Here is a 24,404-nt window from a genome sequence, read left to right on the forward strand (position 1 = left end):
GAATTTAGACTGCGATACCAACTACGATAGACTACGTATTCACTGGTGGACAGTACACTGTAAAAAAATTCCCTGTTAAATTACAGTAAACAACTGGCAGCTATATTTGCCAACACATAGCTGTAATTTTACAGCATACCTACTGTAATCTGCAACAACAGTTTATTACTGTAAAAGACATTATAATTTGCACAATATAATACTGTTATTTTAGTGTTCCTGCTGTGATTTCCATTAATTGTTTATTACCAGAGGTGGAACCAAGTCATTGTTTTCAAGTCCCAATCAAGTCCCAAGTCAAGAGAGGCGAGTCCAAGTCAGGTTGCAAGTCCTGAATGTTAATGAACTGAATCAATATCACTTTTGAGCCCACAAAAATCACCATTATTGTGAAAACAGTGTTTTATAAGCTCATACTCCAGTAGCAGAGAACTGACACTGACAGTGAACAAGAGAAGACAAACTTTAAAATGAGTTCATCATTAAACAGAAGTGAGCCTTGTCGTGGCAAAAAGTCGATCAGCCAATGTAGAAAGAATTCACGAAGACCAGAGAGCCAGGTTTCAAGAGGTTTCAATCTTTATTTGCTCGAGCAATCAAAGTGAGACACACAGAGTTCATCTGTAGATGCCCCCCGAATACATGTCTGACTCCATCTTTTATACATTGTTCTCAAGTTGTTATCACAGTTCAAACCAATCAGGTTTTACCTGACCTCATCTTCTACCAACCAGTTTTTTACATGACATCACTTATTTTTATTAGTCCATCCCCTTATATTTCATCCTGCACTTGCTACAGTTATATTTCCGGCCTACCATATTAGGATTTAATTGTAGGGAGCGCTCTCAATAACACATACGTACTGTATATCATGTGCTCTTTATCTTGACACCTTTCCGGGGGCTTTCGGACGATGCATGATTTAACCTTGGTTTTATTAAAAATGAACTCATGGTTTAGTGTGATAATGATAAACAACCCAGCGTTCTTAATTAAACTTCTCTACAAAAGTGTGTGTGGTGTACGTGCAGTTCCTGTCTTAGTGTGAGAAGATATTTGGTGTGTACGCAGGTGTTCAAGTGTTCAAACTCATACATGAGGCCCATAGCCCTTGTTACAATCAGAGAAGTATATGAACTCTATAACTTCCTTTAAATGTATTCTTTATATAAGAAAGCTATTTTATATAAGAAAACTCAGTAATATATTTAGAATATAAGAAAAGTCAATAATATGTCAAGAAAAACCACCATAGCCTCTGTCTAAGCTTGCTTTGACCCAATGATTGTATTTTAATACAGCTACAACAGCCAAAGGAAACTAATTTAACATTAAAATAAAAGAGTCAAAAGCCCAACTAAAGCAAACACTGATCACAATAATGGTGATGTTTGTGGGCTCAAAAGTGATATTGATTCAGTTCATTAACATTCAGGACTTGCAACCTGACTTGGACTCGCCTCTCTTGACTTGGGACTTGATTGGGACTTGAAAACAATGACTTGGTTCCACCTCTGGTAATAAACAATTAATGGAAATCACAGCAGGAACACTAAAATAACAGTATTATATTGTACAAATTATAATGTCTTTTACAGTAATAAACTGTTGTTGCAGATTACAGTAGGTATGCTGTAAAATTACAGCTATGTGCTGGCAAATATAGCTGCCAGTTGTTTACTGTAATTTAACAGGGAGTTTTTTTACAGTGTACCTATAAATAGTAAATTTAGGAATGGTCTCCTCATTTTTTCCGTGACTGGATATAGTTCAACCGAACCTCATTGCAGTGCTGATTTAAAACATCCTGATCAATATTCTCCTGACCTCTACAAGATCAACACAGCAGTTGCCAATTTATCAAAGGTTGAATGTACACGACTGTTGTTTTGTAGGCCGTGTACAGTTAACTTTACACATTCTCGTGAGCTGTTTATTAATCTTCTGTTTGACTTACAAAACTATACTGACCGAAAACACACTGATGTTGAGAATAAATCTGTGAGGCAAACACGAACAGACGCTCACAGTAACAGACAGTCATGAATGTGGATCTGCTGTGGTCGACGGTTGTTCTTCTCTCTTCACCTCTCCTCACATCATGTGACCCGCTGTGAGTATTCAAAACACTCTCAACTCATAGATTACAGATTATATTTAAAACAATGTGATTTTATCTTCTCAGATTCGTTCTGTCGGCTCCTAATTTGCTGAGGGTGGGTTCCTCAGAGAACGTGTTCGTGGAGGCTCAGGATCATAATGGAGGAGATTTGAGTGTGAACATCGTGGTGAAAAACTTCCCAACCAAAAGCAATGATCTGCTGCGTAAAACTGTGATCCTGACCACGGAAAATAACTTCCAGGTCCTTACAGACATAAAGGTGACAGGTCTCTGTTCTGTGCACTTCTGCAAGTAAAAGTTTTGTCACGGCACTACAACAAGTTTTGTGAACTTTTAAAATGCTTTTGTTTTCATTCTTTGCCATTTTGGTTGTGTAGATTCCTACCGACGCAAACTTTTTCGAGAGAGATGCGGAGAAGCAGTTTGTGTATTTACAGGCTGAATTTCCTACTAAAACCCTGGAGAAAGTGGTCATGGTGTCATTTCAGTCGGGATATATATTTGTACAGACAGACAAACCCATCTACACACCTGCTAGCACAGGTGAGATCAGCATGACATCATTTACAACAAGATTTGATCCTTCTGCACGACTGAAGTCAACTAAATACAGTGGATAATGATGAATCTCTCAATCCTGTTTGTAGTTCAGTACCGGGTTTTCTCTCTGACTCCAAACCTGCATCCACACAGTCAGTCTGGAGTCTCAGTGGATATCATGGTACACGCTTCAATAAGAGCACGCTGTTGTTCTACACACAAATACATCACATTTCATCAGTATCTCATGAGACTTCTTCAATGTTTTTTAAAGAATCCACAAGGCATCACGGTTGCAACAGAGAAGGTTTTTCCAACGCAAGGGATGAAGTCTGGAAAGTACAAAATTCCTGAGGTTGCCAGGTGTGTTGATATTAAAATCCTATTCATCCCGAACTTCATTTTTAACTGTCTACGGTATCTACATCAGGACACCGGATATGTATGTAAATGAAAATAGCCCCTCACTTCATCACTGTATATAGCAGTGGATGTGAAATCAGTTTTTATTTAAACTCTATTCATGGTCTGACGTTTGTTTTAATGTTATCAAATCTGACATGTTTATGCTTTAAGTCCTGGGATCTGGAAGGTGGTCACACGGTACGCAAACACCCCACAGAAGACGTTCTCTTCAGACTTTGAGGTCAAAGAATACGGTGAGACGTGTGTCAACAAAGCCAGCGCGTTGTGCAATATTGAGATTATTGAGAATATTGAGTGTGTTTATGTGTTTGTGTTTTGGTTTGCAGTGCTTCCAACTTTTGAAGTCACATTAAGCCCCAGCAGGTCGTTCTTCTATGTTGGCGATGAGCGTCTAACAGTCGACATTACTGCCGAGTAAGAGGAACGACTCTTTCCTTACGTGTAATTTTAATTTTAAGGAGTTTGGAGACAGTGAAATAAAATGAAATGTAAAGTACAAAAAGTCGTCCTTTAAGTTGTCTTGACGTTCCTGATTTTTCGAGATGGGAGCTTTTATAGCAGGAAAAGCTGAAGGTGAACATGACCCCCCATCAATTGTTCTTACAATTCGTCAGTTGTGGAAAAGCTCCTTATTATACCCGTGGTACAAATACAATTCAAAAGAGATCGTAGAAACGCTAAGGGATTAAAAACCGTATGTGATTTAGGTATCTGTTTGGGAAGAAGGTTAAGGGACAAGCGTTTGTGGTGTTTGGTGTGATGGATGGTGAGAGTAAAACAAGTATCTCCGCCTCTCTACAAAGAGTCCCGGTGAGCTTTACACAACAAACCTGATCCTAAAACACATTCAGATCAGATACAAGCACACGTTATACACATACTGATAATGCTCTCTGTCTGATCTATAAACAGATAGCTGTAAGAAAGGGTTCAGCAGAACTGACCAGGGACATGATCACTCAGACCTTTCCAAACATCAACAAGCTGGTTGGGAAATCAATCTTTGTTTCGGTCAGCGTTTTAACAGAGACCGGTGAGGTCAACACACACTGTTTATCTGTTGTTTATTAAGTTAACGTGTATGTGTCTATATACTGTTGACATAATGATGTGTGTGTGTTTCAGGCAGTGAAATGGTGGAAGCACAAAAGAGAGGCATTCAGATTGTGACGTCACCGTACACCATCCACTTCAAGAGAACACCTCAATTCTTCAAACCTGGAATGCCCTTTGACGTCTCGGTATAAATCTAGACTAAAAGGGTTAAACCATAGGCGTAAATTTGCAGGTGGGACTTGTCCCGACCACTTTTTCGAAGAAATGAAGAAATGCTTGCGGAAGGTGTGTATTGTTTAGGGGCCATTAACATCGAAAAGTCGTGGAAAACGCAGGATGCGCCGCTTTCTCACTATCTCGCGTTGCTTACACTCATAAGTTATTTTTGCAGAAGACAGAGAGCTGCGACTCCAGAAACGCGGCCAGTATGAAATGCGTCCGCAGTGCTTGCTTGTGCATCCAGTGTCCAAGCACAAAAACGCGTAAACCAACGAACATGTTTAGTCATAGGAACAAGCGGTCAAAAAGTGGAGTATGCAATGGACGGACCGCCCACTATATGTGATAAATACTCCCAACGAGACAATTTATTAAAGTATTAATTGTTTTTGTCCCACCATTTTTCAAAACAAAGTTATGACACTGGGTTAAACTGTGAAGACCTTGATTATAAATCTGTGAAGTTACATTACAGTTATTGGATTTTTTATTTGTTCATTCTTTTATTTTCTCTGGCTTTTCAAAAAGGTTTACGTGACAAATCCTGACCAGACGCCTGCTAAAAATGTGCAAGTGGAGGTCAACCCTGGAGGGATCAGAGGTCAAACAAAAGCCAATGGCATTGCAAAGGTCACCGTCAATTCTCAGAGAGATTCTCGATCACTGCAGATCACCGTAAGACCTGTTTGCCATTGCTGATCTAGTTCGTGATATTCCGTCAAAATTGAAAGAAAAATGTTGTTCAACTGTTTTAACTGAAAAGTTAAATAATAATAAGTTGCAATAGTCTAAGTTTAAGTCTAATTACTTTTATTTTTATATATAAATCCAGGCAAAGACCATAGATCCACAATTACAAAATGAACAGCAGGCAGTGAAGACGATGACAGCTCAAGCGTACATTCCCAAAAGCAACTCCCAAAACTACCTGCACGTCGGCATCGATGCTGCCGAGCTCGAGATCGGTGATCAAATGAAAGTCAATCTGAACACAGGGAAGAGTCCAGGAGCCAAAGATCAAGATTACACCTACATGGTGAGACAAGTTAACTGTCATATTATGAAATGAAAACCGTCTGCACAGGACTTTTGATTCTTAAAGGGACAGTTCACTCACAAATGAAAATTCTGTCATCATTTACTCACCCTCAGGTTGCTCCAAACCAGCATAGATTTCTTTGTTCCGCTATACACAAAGAAGATATTTGGAAGAATGTCAGTGACCAAACAGATCTCATCCCCCATTGACTCCCATAGTATTTATTTTCCCTACTATGGCAGTAAATGGGGGATGAGATCGGTTTGGTTACTGACATCCTTCCAAATATCTTCATTTGTGTTCTTTGAGAGAATTTTAGGGTGAACTGCCCCTTTAAGGGGGAGGCGTGGCAAGATAAGACAATGAACACTGCTTCTGGTTTTGATCACGCAATTTTTACAGATCAGGTCAGTACAGACCCTGTCAAATTAATCCTGTGCATAGTTATAGTTATAATAAATCCTAATTCCAACTCCGTACACCAGTGAGAGCCTGAAGGCGCATACAGGGACTTCATTCAATAGGTTGGCGAAACAAAGTTACGGCATACACAGGTCAAGTCCAAAATCATATTCTGTCCTAATAAGTCAATACATTTACAATAATTTTATCAATACCACTTCATGACTGGAAAAATCTGTCCAGTCAGTGTCTTTTTATTCATTTTTCTGTTTTTTTTTCAGGTCATCAGTAAAGGACAGATCGTGAAGGTGGACAGGTTTAAGAGAAGAGAGCGAGCTTTAGTCACTCTCTCTCTACCTGTGACCAAAGACATGGTGCCGTCTTTCCGCTTCGTGGCGTATTATCACGTGGGATCAGATGAGGTGGTGTCTGACTCCGTCTGGGTTGATGTGAAGGACACATGTATGGGAGCAGTAAGTAAAGCATCACAAGAAATAATCAGCACTTGAAAAACAAGGAACGTCATACTGTGTACTGAACAATGTTAAATATCACTACTGATATAATGTTTTTTTCAGCAGAAGTTATTAACAACTTGAGATATTGATGAGGTTTAGGGCTCTTGAATGGACCATAAAGTTATTGCTGACATGACATCACATTATCATATTCAACCCGTCTGTGTTTTTTCTCTCATTCAACAGCTCAGTCTTGAGGTAAAGAACAAGGCCAACACTTATAATCCGGGTGATGAGTTCAGCTTGAAAATAACTGGAGATCCCGGAGCTAAAGTTGGGCTGGTGGTGGTTGACAAGGCTGTGCATGTCCTCAACAAGAACAGACTCACACAGTCGAAGGTGACGCATCTTCATCATAAAACAAACATCGGGCTACAAAAGATCAAACATAGTGTTTTTTCTCCTATAACTTTGATAACTGGTTTGCTGTCTGTAGGTCTGGGACGTGATCGAGAAACATGACACAGGTTGTACAGCAGGCAGTGGAAGAGACAGTATGGGGGTTTTCTATGACGCTGGTCTGATGTTTGAGTCCAGCACCGCTGGAGGAACCAACACCAGAACAAGTACTTTATGTTTAGATAGCTGTCTCTAATGCTAATGCTAACCCTAATGCTAATTAAGTTGAGTTTTTTCTAGTGAACGAGTGCCCTACTCCTTCAAGGAGAAGACGGAGATCAGACGGTGAGAACCATGCAAATCTAAAAGATTTTGTACAACTTCTTTAAACTGATCACCAAACCTTACTTAGTTTAAGTTTGGTAACTGATGAGATCACTAAACATACAACACTAACAGTCTCTGTTTATTATACAGAGTTAGATTATACAGACTCTGATGAGATTGTGTCACGGACACAGTTCCCTGAGAGCTGGCTTTGGGAGGAGGTGACGGTTCCTCAATGCCAAGATAAAACCTGGTAAGCAGGAGCCTGACCTGTTGGACAAAAGAGTTTATCTGTGTGTAAAATGACTCATCATTTTCTCAAATGCCAGCGTACTATCAAAAGACAGAATCTACCTGAAATACTCCATCACAAATTGGCAAATCTTAGCCATCAGCTTGTCAAACACAAACGGTGAGTTGAAGGTCTTAAATGTATATTATTTTTATTATGTGTCTATATAACATTTTTGCTCCTGCCGTCTTTCCCAAAGGTATCTGTGTGGCAGATCCTCTGGAGATGGTTGTTTTTAAGAAGTTTTTCATCGACCTCCAGATGCCGTACTCGGCCGTTCGCAACGAGCAGCTGGAAATCAAAGCCATTATTCACAATTACAGCTCATGGAAGACAAAGGTAATTCTGTCTGCTGAACGTCTTATTTATCAGTGGTTCTTACATCTGCCTCTTTCACCTTCACATCTTATTAACATGATCTCTTTGTATTTTGATGTTTCAGTTGAATTTCTCCCTCAATAAATGACTGCTATTTTGTTCGCTCCAGAGGTTTCTAAGAGATGTCCACCGTCTCATTCTCAACAGGTGCGTGTGGAGTTTATGGAGACGCAACACATTTGCAGCGCTGCCAGTAATAAGGGCAAATACCGAACAATTGTAGAAGTCGACGGCTTTTCTACCAGATCAGTTCCATACGTGATCATTCCCATGGAGTTGGGCGAACATCAGATTGAGGTGAAGGCTGCGTCGGCTGATTTTATCACCCCTGATGGAGTGAAGAAGACCCTGAAAGTGGTGGTAAGTCTGACGGATCATTCTGGCCATTCTAGCATTTTCTCTTTTATTTGTTGACTGCAGCGCGATAAAGAAATGTGGACCTGAGGAACCAATTCACAAATGCTGAAAAAAACGTCAGGTCGATAACTCCATTTCTCCTTCAGGCTGAGGGTGTCCTAGTGGAGATGATGGTGAAAACTGTGGAGCTTCATCCAGAGAAGCAGGGTGAGACTCATAAACTTTGTCATAAATGCCATTAAACACCCAGAAAGCACACAATGTCTGAAATACACTACCGGTCCAAGGATCAGCCAATAAGAGCACAGAATAGAAGTTAAAACATTTATATGATTATTTATCCTTTATTATGATAAAATCATCCCTCAACAGACTCTCTCTCACTTTTTTTCATCCTATTTGAAGCCGGTGGAGAACAACACGAAGTTCTAAAAGCTTCGGCTCCAGCTGACCGGATTCCAGACACACCTGCCAGCACTCTCATCAGAGTGACCGGTAATGATGACACGAATTGTCACAAACTCCACAAAGGCGAGCAGAATGTAGAATCCATGTGCAGTTTATTAAATCCAACATGAGCAAATACAAAACAAAGACTCGAGCAAGAGCAGACTTGACCACGAGCACGAACAAGCTTGACCACAAAACATTCACCAACTTTTTACTCTTTTCATCCCATTCAGGTGAGGAGACGAAAGAGCAAAACTTCTATCTGGACGTGGAGGTGTTTGTGGAAGGAAGACGCAGTCCAATCAGATGGGGTTTCAGAAAAGATAACGTGCACGTTACACACTCGGATAAGGTGAGAAGTCATTCAGACCTCAGTGGCAGCAAAATCTCTCGACAGCTTGTTCAGGATAAAAGAATGATGAGGAAATAGTCCATGAAGCAAATATTTATATCTGACAGATGAATATCTAGAACNCACTGTAAAAAAATTCCCTGTTAAATTACAGTAAACAACTGGCAGCTATATTTGCCAGCACATAGCTGTAATTTTACAGCATACCTACTGTAATCTGCAACAACAGTTTATTACTGTAAAAGACATTATAATTTGCACAATATAATACTGTTATTTTAGTGTTCCTGCTGTGATTTCCATTAATTGTTTATTACCAGAGGTGGGACCAAGTCATTGTTTTCAGGTCCCAATCAAGTCCCATGTCAAGAGAGGCGAGTCCAAGTCAGGTTACAAGTCCTGAATGTTAATGAACTGAATCAATATCACTTTTGTGCCAACAAACATCACCATTATTGTGATCAGTGTTTGCTTTAGTTGGGCTCCTGATCCTCGGCGACAGTAAAGTTATTTATTCAGTGGTGTAACAGTGTTTCAGAAAAAACGCTTGCGCACTAAGACAGAAATGCTGAAAAACAAGTTATGTGTCGTTTATCATAAAATAGTAATAATACTGATTAATTGATGACTAGTTTGAGTGCTCTGAATTGTAAATGCACATGAACTTTGACAAAATAAATCGGAACACATTACTGACACACTTAGACATCAACACTCATCATACAAACCTCAACAATGGTGACCATTATCAAAGTAATTCAGATAAACAGATCAACTGCAATGCATGCTGGGAGTCATGAATGAGTTTTGCACTAAAATGTTACCCAGCATGCATTGCAGCATGCAGTTTTATTTTGTTGATTGTCACCATTGCTGATCTTCATACACCGATTCCTCGTGTCTAATTGAGTCAGCAACAAAACAAATGTAAGGATTATTTCCTGTAAATTAACAAAAGTCTGACACCTCACCACTGCTTTAATCACACAGAAGTATCACAGAAACTTAAAACACTAATAAAACATCACTCTCATGAGCTACAGTATATATATAACCTCACAACAACATCCACCTTCAGCTGATTCTAATGGATCTTGTTTCTCATTACCTCAACAAACATATTTCAGCTCTGTTACAGCAGACAATTAAAACACGAGAGTCAAGAACTCATCTAAAGCAAACACTGATCACAATAATGGTGGCTGACAACAACACATTGAGGATTCAACAGTTTTTAACATTGATTCAATAGTTTTCATCGCTCTCTTGCTATCAGGAAAGCTACAGACATGTGTGTTTGATTTGTTTGATTAGGGCTGAAGAGAAACTCTGGAGGACACCGGCCTCGAGGACTGAGTTTGGGCACCCCTGAGTAAAATACTCAAGTACTGTACACCTCTGATTCTTGATGTGTTTGTGTGTCTGAGTAGTTAAGCTGTTTTAACAGTTTGTGATTATATTTGATCATTCCTAAATAAATGCCCAGTGTTTTATAAGCTCATACTCCAGTAGCAGAGAACTGATATTGACAGTGAACAAGAGACGACAAACTTTAAAATGAGCACATCATTAAACAAAAGTGAGCCTCTGTCTAAGCTTGCTTTGACCCAATGATTGTATTTTAATACAGCTATAACAGCCAAAGAAAACTAAATTAACATTAAAATAAAAGAGTCAAAAGCTCAACTAAAGCAAACACTGATCACAATAATGGTGATGTTTGTGGGCACAAAAGTGATTCAGTTCATTAACATTCAGGACTTGCAACCTGACTTGGACTCGCCTCTCTTGACATGGGACTTGATTGGGACTTGAAAACAATGACTTGGTCCCACCTCTAAACAATTAATGGAAATCACAGCAGGAACACTAAAATAACAGTATTATATTGTGCAAATTATAATGTCTTTTACAGTAATAAACTGTTGTGGCAGATTACAGTAGGTATGCTGTAAAATTACAGCTATGTGCTGGCAAATATAGCTGCCAGTTGTTTACTGTAATTTAACAGGGAATTTTTTTACAGTGCAATTAATGGAAATCACAGCAGGAACACTAAGTGTTCAGTGGTAAGAGCATTGTGTTAACAACGCAAGGTTGTGGGTTCGATCCCAGGGGATTGCACATAGCTATGTATAAATTTATAGAATAATGTAAGTCGCTTTGGATAAAAGCGTTTGCCAAATGTGTAAATGTAAAATAACAGTATTATATTGTGCAAATTATAATGTCCTTTACAGTAATAAACTGTTGTTGCAGATTACAGTAGGTATGCTGAAAAATTACAGCTATGTGCTGGCAAATATAGCTGCCAGTTGTTTACTGTAATTTAACAGGGAATTTTTTTACAGTGTGTGTACTGAACAATGTTAAATATCATTACCGTAACAGGTAGGTTTTTAGCAAAGCATAATACGGTATTGACATTTTTAGACCATTGTGGTGATGACATCTTATTTGTTTTGAAAAGTTTTTAAATGGATGCTTTAAAACATGCCAGACCTTGTTTTTAATGCCTAAAAAGGAAATTTGTTGATGCAAGTATTAAGTCAGGTTGGGAACCACAATTTCGTAAGAATCACACAGGTCCATTTTGGCCAAAAAAATTGAGAACATCAAATAAACAATATTAATTTAGTTTATATTGACTGATAGCATTGTTTTTTTATTTTAACAAAGCATTTCAATAGATATCACGCATTGGCACAAGTTTTTAACAACTTGAGATATTGTTGTGGTTTAGGGCTCTTGAATGGACCATAAAGTTATTGCTGACATGACATGACATTATCATATTCAACCCGTCTGTTTTTTCTCTCATTCAACAGCTCAGTCTTGAGGTAAAGAACAAGGCCAACACTTATAATCCGGGTGATGAGTTCAGCTTGAAAATAACTGGAGATCCCGGAGCTAAAGTTGGGCTGGTGGTGGTTGACAAGGCTGTGCATGTCCTCAACAAGAACAGACTCACACAGTCGAAGGTGACGCATCTTCATCATAAAACAAACACCGGGCTACAAAAGATCAAACATAGTGTTTTTTCTTCTATAACTTTGATAACTGGTTTGCTGTCTGTAGGTCTGGGACGTGATCGAGAAACATGACACAGGTTGTACAGCAGGCAGTGGAAGAGACAGTATGGGGGTTTTCTATGACGCTGGTCTGATGTTTGAGTCCAGCACCGCTGGAGGAACCAACACCAGAACAAGTACTTTATGTTTAGATAGCTGTCTCTAATGCTAATGCTAACCCTAATGCTAATTAAGTTGAGTTTTTTCTAGTGAACGAGTGCCCTACTCCTTCAAAGAGAAGACGGAGATCAGACGGTGAGAACCATGCAAATCTAAAAGATTTTGTACAACTTCTTTAAACTGATCACCAAACCTTACTTAGTTTAAGTTTGGTAACTGATGAGATCACTAAACATACAACACTAACAGTCTCTGTTTATTATACAGAGTTAGATTATACAGACTCTGATGAGATTGTGTCACGGACACAGTTCCCTGAGAGCTGGCTTTGGGAGGAGGTGACGGTTCCTCAATGCCAAGATGAAACCTGGTAAGCGGGAGCCTGACCTGTTGGACAAAAAACTTTCAGCTGTGTCAAAGATATTAACACATCATTTTCTCAAATGCCAGCGTACTATCAAAAGACAGAATCTACCTGAAAGAATCCATCACAACCTGGCAAATCTTAGCCATCAGCTTGTCAAACACAAACGGTGAGTTGAAGGTCTTAAATGTATATTATTTTTATTATGTGTCTATATAACATTTTTGCTCCTGCCGTCTTTCCCAAAGGTATCTGTGTGGCAGATCCTCTGGAGATGGTGGTTTTTAAGAAGTTTTTCATCGACCTCAAGATGCCGTACTCGGCCGTTCGCAACGAGCAGCTGGAAATCAAAGCCATCATTCACAATTCCAGCCCACGGAAGACGAAGGCAATTCCGTCTTATTTATCAGTCATTCTTACATCTGCCACTTTCTCCTTCACATCTTATTAACATGATCTCTTTATCCTCCAATCCTAATTCGGTTGAATTTACTCCAGAGATTTCTAAGAGATGTCCACCGTCTCATTCTCAACAGGTGCGTGTGGAGTTTATGGAGACGCAACACATTTGCAGCGCTGCCAGTAAGAAGGACAAATACAGAACAATTGTAGAAGTCGACGGCTCTTCTAGCAGATCCGTTCCATACGTGATCATTCCCATGGAGTTGGGCGAACATCAGATTGAGGTGAAGGCTGCGGAGGACAATTCTTTCTACACTGATGGAGTGAAGAAGACCCTGAATGTGGTGGTAAATCTGACAGATAATTGTAGCATTGTTATTTATTTGTTGATTTTAACATGATAAATTAACGTGGACCTGAGGAAGCAATTCTCATTTGGAATAAAATGCAGAAAAAGACATCAGGTCGATAACTCCATTTCTCCTTCAGTCTGAGGGCGTCCGACAAGTGTTGAGGGAGAAAACTGTGAAGCTTAATCCGACGAAGCACGGTGAGAATACTAATGTCATAAATGCCTTGAAAAACACCTTGAAAGCACAACATGTTTGACATCAGTAACATGTGATATGCTGTTTTCTTAATCGGTACTTTAAAAACAATTCCAAATGTCCTTATTAGTAGTACTCATTCCAGGCGATCTCTCACTTTTTCATACTATTTGGAGCAGGTGGAGAACAACATGAAGTTATAAGAACTTCCACTCCAGTTGATCGGGTTCCAGACACACCTGCCAGCACTCTCATCACAGTAACCGGTAATGATGACATGAAAAGTGACTCGAACAAGAGCAGACTTGAGTATGAACAAGCATGACCACACAGATTCACAAACTTAGCACACGACAAATTAACAAGGCAAACATGAGGGTTTAAATACAAAACTATATGAAACGCATGCTGACGAGACAGAACTAATGAACAGGAACCAATAAACAAACTGAACTGAGGTATAGGGTAAAATGATCATTTCTGTTCATTCTGTGAGCTACTAATATTTCTCCCAATTTCAAATAAAGATATAGTTTCTATTTGCATTTATTTGCAGAAAAAGAAAACTGAAGAAACAGATGAAAATAACAGAAAAGATGCTCTGTATTTTTTCAGACCTCAAATACTGCAAAGAAAACAAGTTCACATTCACTTTCAAGCAATACAACAGTTATATTTCTACATGTTTTAGGAAAAGTTCAAAAATTACATTTTAATTTCTTGATTTTTCTCACAGCTTCCATGTGTCTTGTCATGCTGTCAGTCTTTCACGTTGCTGTTGGATGACTTTATGTCACAACTGAGGTTTGATTTTGTTGAAATTCAACAGACACTGAACTGCAATTACCACAATACACCTAAAAGTGCAGATTCAATGAACATTTGGAAAGGTCTCTTCATTTCTCTGTGGCTGTATAGGTCAAATAGCATCTATGCATTATGGTGGTTTTTCTAGACACATTACTGAGTTTTCTTATATTAAAGAATACATTTAAAGGTACGCTGTAAAAAAACTCCCTGTTAAATTACAGTAAACAACTGGCAGCTATATTTGCCAGCACATAGCTGTAATTTTACAGCATACCTACTGTAATCTGCAACAACAGTTTATTACTGTAAAAGACATTATAATTTGCACAATATAATACTGTTATTTTAGTGTTCCTGCTGTGATTTCCATTAATTGTTCAAAAGCAAGCTTAGACAGAGACTCACTTCTGTTTAACGATGAACTCATTTTAAAGTTTGTCTTCTCTTGTTCACTGTCAATGTCAGTTCTCTGCTACTGGAGCATGAGCTTATAAAACACTGTGAATTTATTTATGAATTAACAAATATAATCACAAACTGTTTAAACAGCTTAACTACTCAGACACACAAACACATGAGGAATCAGTGTATGAAACTCAACAATGGTGACAATCAACAAAAGAAAGCTTCATGCTGCAATGCATGCTGGGTAATATCATAGTACAAAACTCATTCATGACTCCCAGCATGCATTGCAGTTGATCAGTTTATCTGAATTACTTTGATAATGGTCACCATTGTTGAGGTTTGTGTGATGAGTGTTGATGTCTAAGTGGGTCAGTAATATGTTTATTTTGTCGAAGTTCATGTGCATTTACAATTCAGAGCAATCAAACTAGTCATCAATTAATCAGTATTATTATTTTATTTATGACAAACACCATATACAAAAATGTCATGTAACCTGTTTTTGAGCATTTCTGTCTTGGTGCACAAACGTTCTTTCTGAAACACTATTACGCCACTGAATAAGTAACTTTACTGAAGCCGAGGATCAGGAGCCCAACTAAAGCAAACACTGATCACAATAATGGTGATGTTTGTTGGCACAAAAGTGATATTGATTCAGTTCATTAACATTCAGGACTTGTAACCTGACTTGGACTCGCCTCTCTTGACTTGGGACTTGAAAACAATGACTTGGTCCCACCTCTGGTAATAAACAATTAATGGAAATCACAGCAGGAACACTAAAATAACAGTATTATATTGTGCAAATTATAATGTCTTTTACAGTAATAAACTGTTGTTGCAGATTACAGTAGGTATGATGTAAAATTACAGCTATGTGCTGGCAAATATAGCTGCCAGTTGTTTACTGTAATTTAACAGGGAATTTTTTTACAGTGTAGTTATAGAGTTCATTTACTTCTCTGATCTTAACAAGGGCTACGGGACTCATGTATGAGTTTGAGCACTTGAACACCTGCGTACACACCACATATCTTCTCACGAACTGCACGTACACCACACACACTTTTGTAGAGAAGTTTAATTAAAAACGCTGGGTTGCTTATTCTTACGCTAAACAATGAGCTCATTTTTCATAAAACCACACACTTTTGTAGAGAAGTTTAACTTATCGCATACAGCCAAGGACGCTGGGGTGCTCATTATCACTAAACCATGAGTTCATTTTTTAAAACCAATGTTAGATCATGTATCGTCCGAAAAGCCCCCGGAAAGGTGTCAAGATAAAGAGCACATGATATACGTATGTGTTGATTGAGAGGCGCTCCCTACGATTAAATCCTACTATGGTAGGCCGGAAATATAACTGTAGCGAGTGCAGGCTGAAATGTAACTGTAACGAGTCATAAGGGGATGGACTAATAAAAATAAGTGATGTCATGTAAAACCTGGTTGGTAGAAGATGATGTCAGGTAAAACATGATTGGTTTGAACTGTGATAACAACTTGAGAACAGTGTATAAAAGATGGAGTCATCTATTCGTTGGACATCATTGGGCATCTACAGATGAACTCGGTATGTCTCACTTTGCTTGCTCGAGCAAATAAAGATTGAAACCTCTTGAAACCTGGCTCTCTGGTCTTCGTGAATTCTTTCAACATTGGCTGATCAACTTCTTGCCACGACAGCATCCTTCATGACAAATTTTGAAATATCTCTCAGCATTTACTCTTTTCATCTCATTCAGGTGAGGAGACGACTCAAACGGTCGAGCAGGCCATCAGTGGAGATTTGATGGGTCGACTCATTTACCAGCCCAGCGGGTCTGCAGAGGGAAATATGATGGGCATGACTCTACCTCTCATTGCCACTCATTATCTGGACAGCACCAATCAGTGGGAGGCTGTCGGCATGGACCGTCGAAGTGAAGCTGTTAAACACATCACCACAGGTCAGAGGACGACAAAAAATTAAAACGACACGCTATATCCCAGCTAACAAAAGTTTGTTATAAGAACGTTCCTTAGAAGTTTTTCATGTTTTTGAAAATGTTTAAAATGTCCAGTTTTTTTAATGTTCCAAGAACGTTCCCAGCTAACAAAAAGTTACCATCATGGTGATCAGTGTTTCCTTGAGTTGGGCTCTTATCCCTTGACGCTCATGTGATAGATTTGTTGGCGTGTTGTAACTCTGCGCATGTGATGTACTGTTGTTATGGCAACACAATGAGCATCTAATCCAATGGTGTTTATTGTTGTGCATTAAAAGCACCATCATGTTTATTATATTTATATATATATATTTATATATATATATATAAATTGTGTTCTTGATCCTGAAAGAACATTGTAATATCAGGGAGTTTAATTGTTTTAAATTGGCTGGAAGACATGTGAAAACAGCATGCAAAAAAAAAAGTACAGCAGAATTTAGACAAGCACAGACATCAAGAATCAGTGTATGAATCTCAACAAAGATGACAATCAACAAACTAATTCTAATATACAATCAACTGCAATGCATGCTGGGAATCATGAATGAGTTTTGTACTGAGATGTTACCCAGCATGCATTGCGGCACAAATTTTCTTTTGTTGAGATTCATACCCTGAGTCTTGATGTTTGTGTTTGTCTAATTTCTGCTGTAGTTATTTTTGCATCCAGATTTCACAAATCCTTTTAGCCATCAAAATCCAAATAAAACTTCTGGATTTAACTGTTTTATTTTTAGATTCAACAGCACAGCGCTCAATTAAATGAGATACATGATTGGAACCACAAGATGATGGTGATTACAATGCCCATCAACCAAATCCATTGGATTGGATTCTCATTGCATCGCCATAACAACAGTACATCACATGCACACAGCTACAACACGCCAACAAATCTAACACTTACATTCAAGGTAGAAGAGCGCAACTCAAGGAAACATTGATCACCATGATGGTGACGTTTGTTAGCTGGGAACATTCTTAGTTAAAACTTAAAAAACTGGACATTTTGTATGTTTTTAAAAGGTTTTCAAATACATGAAAAACCTCTAAGGAACATCCCAGCTAACAATTTTTGGTTCCCAGAACGTTCCCCTAACGTTAGTTTTTGGTTCCCAGAACATTATTTTCTAAGGTTCGTTTTTGGTTCTCCAGGAAAGTTTACTTTACGTTAATAGAACTTTAGTTTCTGGTTCCCATAACGTTCTGGGAACCAAAAACTAACGTTAGGGGAACGTTACCCTAATGTTATAGAAACCATGAAACTAACGTTTTATTTCCGTAAAGATAACCAAAAACAAACCTTAAAAAAACTTTCTGGGAACCAGAAACTAACGTTAGGGGAACGTTCTGTGTTTGCTGGGATTCTTATAACAAACTTCTGTTAGCTGGGATACATGTGTACACTTGAATCTAAATTTGACGTAAATGTTTCAGAAGCAGAGACACGTGTGTGATTAAAAACAAATGTACGATCTATTACCCTCCTGTATTAAGGTTATCAAAGGCAGCTGGCCTACCGCAAAACTGATGGGTCTTACGCCGCCTGGGTTCATATGCAGAGCAGCACCTGGTAAAAGTTTACGGTTTTTATAAACATTTTCATTCTGTTATACTTCTTTAACACCGTTTTTACTGTATATGTTTTGCTTTATTCATTCTGTTAAAGGTTGACGGCATACGTGGCTAAAATCTTTGCTATGGCCAGTAACCTCGTTGCTGTAGAAGAAAATGTGCTCTGCAGCGCCCTCAAGTGGCTGGTTATCAACAAACAACTGCCAGACGGATCTTTTAAAGAGGATGCAGCTGTAATTAATAGGGAGATGGTTGTAAGTTACACTTTGTTTGATCTTATCTACATGGCTGGGGACAAACCATAATAACAGACACAGATATGTTTTTTCCCACCGTTGCAACTAACTTGCTTCAGTTAACAGTTACGCAACCACGTGGTTTTATTTGAATACTTTTGTGTAAATTGTGTATTTCATGACCTATAGTGTAAATGCTCTATTTGATTATTCATTTATGTTGCGCCCTGCTAATACTCGGATGTGTTTGTGATGGTCAGTTTGTGCTTTGATTCAGGGTGATGTACGTGGGAAAGATGGAGACGCTTCTCTGACTGCGTTTGTTCTCATCGCCATGCAGGAGGGCAGCGAGTTTTGTGCCAGATCAGTTCATGTACGTGCAGCGTTTTTACAGTTGTCTTCTGTTTGTTTATATTGTTGATCTCACAGTTTTAATCTCTTATACACATCTTTACAGTATCTTCATAACAGTATGAAAAGGGCTGTTGGCTGTCTGGAAGGTAAACTTCAGAAACTGACCAATCCTTACGCTGTCGCTATGACATCCTACGCCATGGCCAACGCCAACAAACTCAATAAAGATGTGTTGATGAAGCACTCCACTAAACAGGAAGGTCAGTAGTGTTACAACCAGCTTTAACAGAACATCAATAACTCACATAAATTCATAAATCTGATGGTGTCATTTATGTTCATTTAACACATTAGCTATTGTTATTTTTGATAATGTTAACAGTAACTTCTGGTATGAAAGTTGCTTGTCATTGACACTTTCTGAAGTCAGTTGCAATATCAGTAACAGTATAGAGAAGAATGGGCAATGCATTCCTTCCTGTAATTTTTTTGTCTTTTAAACAGCCGGCACCGCTTGGATTGTCCCGGAACAACATTATCATTCTCTGGAGGCCACAGCCTATGCCGTGCTGGCCCTCGTCAAAGCAAAAGATTACGACAAAGCAGGAGAAGCCGTGCACTGGCTGGCCAGACAACAATCTCACTATGGTCGTTATCAAAGCACACAGGTAAACCAACAACTTACTTAATAATATTTTGACAATTCTTACACTACAGCCACCATAGTGCTTCAAAATGGAATGGGGAGAGTGAGCCATGGCTGCAATTTGCAACCTCACCAACAGATGCCACTAAACCCTCAACATTGCTTCTTTAAATTTGCTGTGCATGAATGCTAAAGGAGACATGGTAACGCTTTAGATTACAGCCGCAATGTAATGCATAATTAAACAGAATTTACAGTGTAACTAATTGTAACAATAATGTACGTCTACAGTACATATGGAACAATATGCAAAGTTTGGGGAAGAAGTCAGAAAATTCAAAAAAAACATTTATACTAATAAGTATTTTAAAACTAAGGGGTAACTATTTTAATATTGCATGGTATGCATGACCTGATGTATAGCATACTGCAGTCTTAGCTTGAACACACACTACATTTTTGTAATTGCAATGTACCCATAAATAAGCTACTGTGGATATTAATTAAGTACGGGGCTCTTATTTTATTATTAATTATTATAGCAAACATGAAATAAGGGGAAATTATGTGTTCAGTTTTTGTGCAAGCAAAGCAGCAAGAATGAAGCACGCAGACTGTCAACTGTAAATTTGACTTGAGTTTTGAATTTTTATTTGATAGATTTTAGGATTGTTGGTCACAAATCATTTCTTTTAATTATGAGTTATTATGAGTTATTTTAATGAGTTTTAATGTGTAACGTGCAAAATCAATGTTGATATTTTGAGTTTATATGGCATGCAGTTCCCTCATAAATATTGTTTTAATTTTCTCATCTTTTACCCCTTTATTCCCCAAATTTTACATATTGTTCCCCCTTATCTACAGATAGTAGACAGTAGAGGTACATTATTGTTACAGTTAGTTACGCTGTAAATCCTGTTTAATTATACGGTACATTGCGGGGCGTAATCTAAAGCGTTACCGGAGACATTAGTATTAAATATAAGCTGCTATTTACAGATTTAAATCCTGGAAAGAAAAATGGTTAAATTAGAAGACTTCACCTGTTCTGTCGTAGGCGACCATCATGGTGTTCCAGGCGGTGGCTGAATACCGCACGCAGGTGAAGAAAGACCTTGATTTCTATCTGGACGTGGAGGTGTTTGTGGAAGGAAGAAGCAAACCAATCAGATGGGGTTTCAGAAAGGATAACATGCACGTTACACGCTCGGACAAGGTGAGAAGTCATTCAGACATCGGTCGGTCCGAGCACGGCTTGTCCGTACACAGTTACTGACGTGATTATTCTGATATCAAATGAAATATGTGCGTGTCACTCAACAGATTGATCTCAATAAGAACTTTAACGTGACGGCTAAAGGAACTGGAACAGCCACTCTCTCAGTGAGTAAACATGGACAGTCATCACAATCATGTTTATGTACGGAAAGTGTGTGACGCGAGTGTTACCTGGGTCTGTTTTCAGGTGCTCATGCTTTATTTTGCCAAGCCTGCGGTGAAGATTTCTGACTGTAAACACTTTGAGCTGAGTGTTAAAATGGCACGAGATCGTGAAGGTAGGTTTGACAAAGAATGCTTATTTTACACATTTATTTCTAAACTAAAGCCTTTCAGCATTTTCCGGTCTTTATTTTATACAGTAAGTTACACCGGAGCCCTTGAAAGTTACACGCTCACTTTGGAATTCTTGTAAGTAAATTCATTGAAAGTTTCATATAAAAATTAGTCAAAATCTGGAAGAAGTAAATGTGTTTTATTTAAACAAAATTTGCAATTATGTCAGTATTTAGACCAAGTTATAATAGTAAAGAGAGAGTTTTATTTGTCTTGACAGAAGAGACGCCACTATGAGTATTCTGCATGTGGGTTTACTGACAGGGTTCGTAGTGGATGAAAGAGATCTCTCAGAGGTACTGTCATGAAGAACTCAAGCAGCGATGCCTTATTTCTTAAACTAAACTTTAAGTGGCTTGCGTATATGAATTGTCTGACAATGCAAATAAAGTACGTATCTACGATCGGAAAACAGAAATAAATGAACTGACTTTTGTCAATAAATGAACACTTATATTTCCACAGTTGACCATGGGCAGAGACAGAGCCATTCAGAAATTTGAGATGAACAGAGGGCTCTCGGTGCGAGGGTCCCTCATCCTCTACCTCAATAAGGTATTTCACCCGACCGTGTCTGACTTCATTTGGTTTTCATGCTTTATGCACCAAGTTGAATTTGCGAATGACCGTCAGATGTAATAAAGTGATGTTTCTGAATGACGCGATCGTCTGCCTCGATAGGTTTCTCATGCAGAAAGAGATAGAATCGCCTTCAGAATGCACAAGGTCAATAAAGTGGGTTTGCTTCAACCTGCTGCAGTCACCGTTTATGAATATTATTCACCAGGTGAGATATTAACACACACACACACACACACACACACGCACGCACACACACACACACACACACACACACACACACAGTGTTCTCTAGATGTTTTGTCTTGATTTAACTCTTGTGTTTCTCAGACGCACGCTGTATGAAGTACTACCACCCTGATAAGGAGGACGGCGCTCTGAGCAGATTATGTCATGGAGATGTGTGTCAGTGTGCTGAAGGTACAGTCACCAGACACGTACTGCGTTCTATGAATATGGCCAATTTTAAAGGATGAAATATTTGTGTTGGTGTGTGTGTGCATGTAAACCTTGTTATTATAAACATCTCTTTACACAGAAAACTGCAGTTATCAGAATAAAAACAAGGTCAATGCAGATCAACGTTTGAACAAGGCTTGTGAAGCCAGCATGGATTATGGTAAACATATTCATTCGTGTGTGTTCATTGCTTTTCAGCTGTTGTGCAGGTTTGGCCTGAACCATTGAAATATGTTTTACCGGACTGGTGTAAATAATGATGTACATATTTCACAGTTTATAAAGTCACAGTGGAGGGTGTGAATCTGGGGACACACACAGACGTCTATAATATGAAGGTGAATCGAGTCCTGAGAGAAGGTACGCTTCATTCATCCTGTGTCCATCAGTGCATATAGAAATCAACCCTGTTACAGCGTATTAAAGTTGAGCTGTGACCGTCCTACAGGAATTTGTGAGGATGTGACAGTGCAGCAGGTGAGAAAGTTCCTGGCTTCTCCCATCTGCAGAAATTCTTTGGGACTCTTACATGGCAAGTCGTACCTCATCATGGGTAAAGCCCCAACGGGGTAAGTCTGCAGTAAATGTTTGTCACTGTAACTGAGCACAGGTCAGTCCCCAAACCATCAGACGTGGCCACGGTCTAAGATAGAAGTCTTTCGTAAAAACTTGTAAAGCAATTGTAAATAAAGCTCAAGAAAAAGATTCGGAATATTTCTGTCGGGTCAAAACCTATTTGTTAAAATTATTTGGGTGAATCAAATTACGAGTGGCCTATTCATAAAGAGAGTAATTGAGTAACTGTTTCTTGTTTTGGCATTTTGAAGCAGTACTTATAACCTGGTTACGATCCACCAGCGAAGAAATGCGAATACTTGTAATGTTTCCCTGGGTCTTAAGATTTTGTTCTGGAGTGTATTTACAGAATATACGGAATGAAACTGTAGCTGACAGTGTCATCCTCACTTCTCTGATGTTTGCAGACTGGAGTACGTCTTGGGCGAGCAGACATGGATCGAGTACTGGCCAACAAGAGAAGAGAGCCAAACTCCAGAATACAGGGACAGATACCTGGGCATCATTGAACTCGGCAATAATCTCCTCACACAAGGATGCTCTGAATAACAAGCGTTTCTTCATTAGATCAGACTATCAGATATTCTGTCTATAGATCAAGACTCTAAACAAAGATGTTCAAGATCAAATAAGCCAAATGTTCAGAGACTACAGTATTCATAATGGATTTGAAACTCATTCACTGTAAAAATTGAACAGTTGGATCAACTTAAAAAAATGAGTCCAAATGGTAAAACCTAAAAAAGTGAAGTTGGTCCAATTTAAATTTCGCAGCTGACAAAAGTGTAAAAAATGATCAGTTGGATCAACTTAAAAAATTACTTCAATTGGTAACACTTAGAAAAATTAAGTTGGTCCAACTTAAATTTCCTTATCTACGAAAAGTCACCATCATGGTGATCAGTGTTTCCTTGAGTTGAACTCAAGACTCACATTCCTATTTCATTGCACAGAACAACCTTCTAAGAACCAGTATATGTACACGCACGCACACACACAGTAGGCCTATGTAATATATATATACAGTTGTGTTCAAAATAATAGCAGTGTGTTTAAAAAAAGTGAGTAAAGCTCAAAATCCTTATAATAACTTTCATGTCAATACACAAATGCATTGGGAACACTGTACATTCTATTCTAAATCAAAACATGAAGAAAAAAAGTATCAAATGTGTTATTACTCTACAGAAAGTGAAGAAAAAGGAATGTTAGGCTGTTCAGGAAAATAGCAGTGTCTGCATTTTTCTTTACAAAGTCAAACATTTATTGTATAAAATGAAAAATGTTTGAAGATGTAGCGTTCTTGTGAATCACTGAACTAATATTTAGTTGTATAGCCACGGTTTCTGAGAACTGCTTCACATCTGTGTTGCATGGAATCGACCGACTTCTGGCACCTGTGAACAGGTATTCCAGCCCAGGACGATTGCACTACAGACCACAATTCCTCTGCATTTCTTGCTTTTGCCTCAGAAACAGCGTTTTTGATGTCACGACACAAGTTTTCTTTTGGTTTAATGTCTTGAGATTGGGCTGGCCACTTCATAACATAAGATGCTGCTTGCTTACAGGTGTGTTTGGTATCGTTGTCTTGTTGAAACACCCATTTCAAGGGCATTTCCTCTTCGGCATAAGGCAAAATGACCTCTTTAAGTATACTTAGACTGATCCGTGATCCCCGGAATCCGATAAATAGGCCCAACACCATAGTATGAGAAACATCCCATATCATGATGCTTGTGCCACCATGCTTCACCGTCTTCACAGTGTACTGTGGCTTGAATTCAGTGTTTGGGGGTCGTCTGACAAACTGTCTGCGACG

The 24,404-nt window shown here is 38.6% G+C and overlaps 1 protein-coding gene across 1 annotated transcript; it reads left to right on the forward strand.

Moving 5' to 3' along the window:
• The first annotated feature begins 1,707 nt into the window (after positions 1 to 1,707).
• On the forward strand, positions 1,708 to 24,073 carry LOC130553261 (complement C3-like). Its single transcript, XM_057332131.1, has 40 exons — positions 1,708 to 2,116; positions 2,189 to 2,384; positions 2,503 to 2,668; positions 2,773 to 2,846; positions 2,940 to 3,028; positions 3,242 to 3,324; positions 3,418 to 3,505; positions 3,799 to 3,901; positions 4,004 to 4,124; positions 4,217 to 4,332; positions 4,895 to 5,041; positions 5,199 to 5,402; positions 6,089 to 6,280; positions 6,512 to 6,664; positions 6,762 to 6,891; positions 12,102 to 12,146; positions 12,279 to 12,381; positions 12,462 to 12,544; positions 12,624 to 12,763; positions 12,912 to 13,124; positions 13,267 to 13,327; positions 13,505 to 13,591; positions 16,295 to 16,498; positions 18,038 to 18,113; positions 18,210 to 18,369; positions 18,629 to 18,724; positions 18,809 to 18,965; positions 19,210 to 19,373; positions 20,412 to 20,570; positions 20,678 to 20,737; positions 20,820 to 20,910; positions 20,995 to 21,043; positions 21,189 to 21,264; positions 21,434 to 21,523; positions 21,650 to 21,755; positions 21,878 to 21,967; positions 22,086 to 22,166; positions 22,283 to 22,366; positions 22,455 to 22,575; positions 22,990 to 24,073. Exons 1-40 carry the CDS (start codon positions 2,046 to 2,048, stop codon positions 23,129 to 23,131), a joined length of 4,671 nt encoding a protein of 1,556 aa, XP_057188114.1. The 5' UTR covers positions 1,708 to 2,045; the 3' UTR covers positions 23,132 to 24,073.
• The last annotated feature ends 331 nt before the right edge of the window (positions 24,074 to 24,404 follow it).

The sequence above is a fragment of the Triplophysa rosa genome, linkage group LG4 (genome assembly GCF_024868665.1).
Source record: "Triplophysa rosa linkage group LG4, Trosa_1v2, whole genome shotgun sequence".
NCBI classification, from domain to species: domain Eukaryota; kingdom Metazoa; phylum Chordata; class Actinopteri; order Cypriniformes; family Nemacheilidae; genus Triplophysa; species Triplophysa rosa.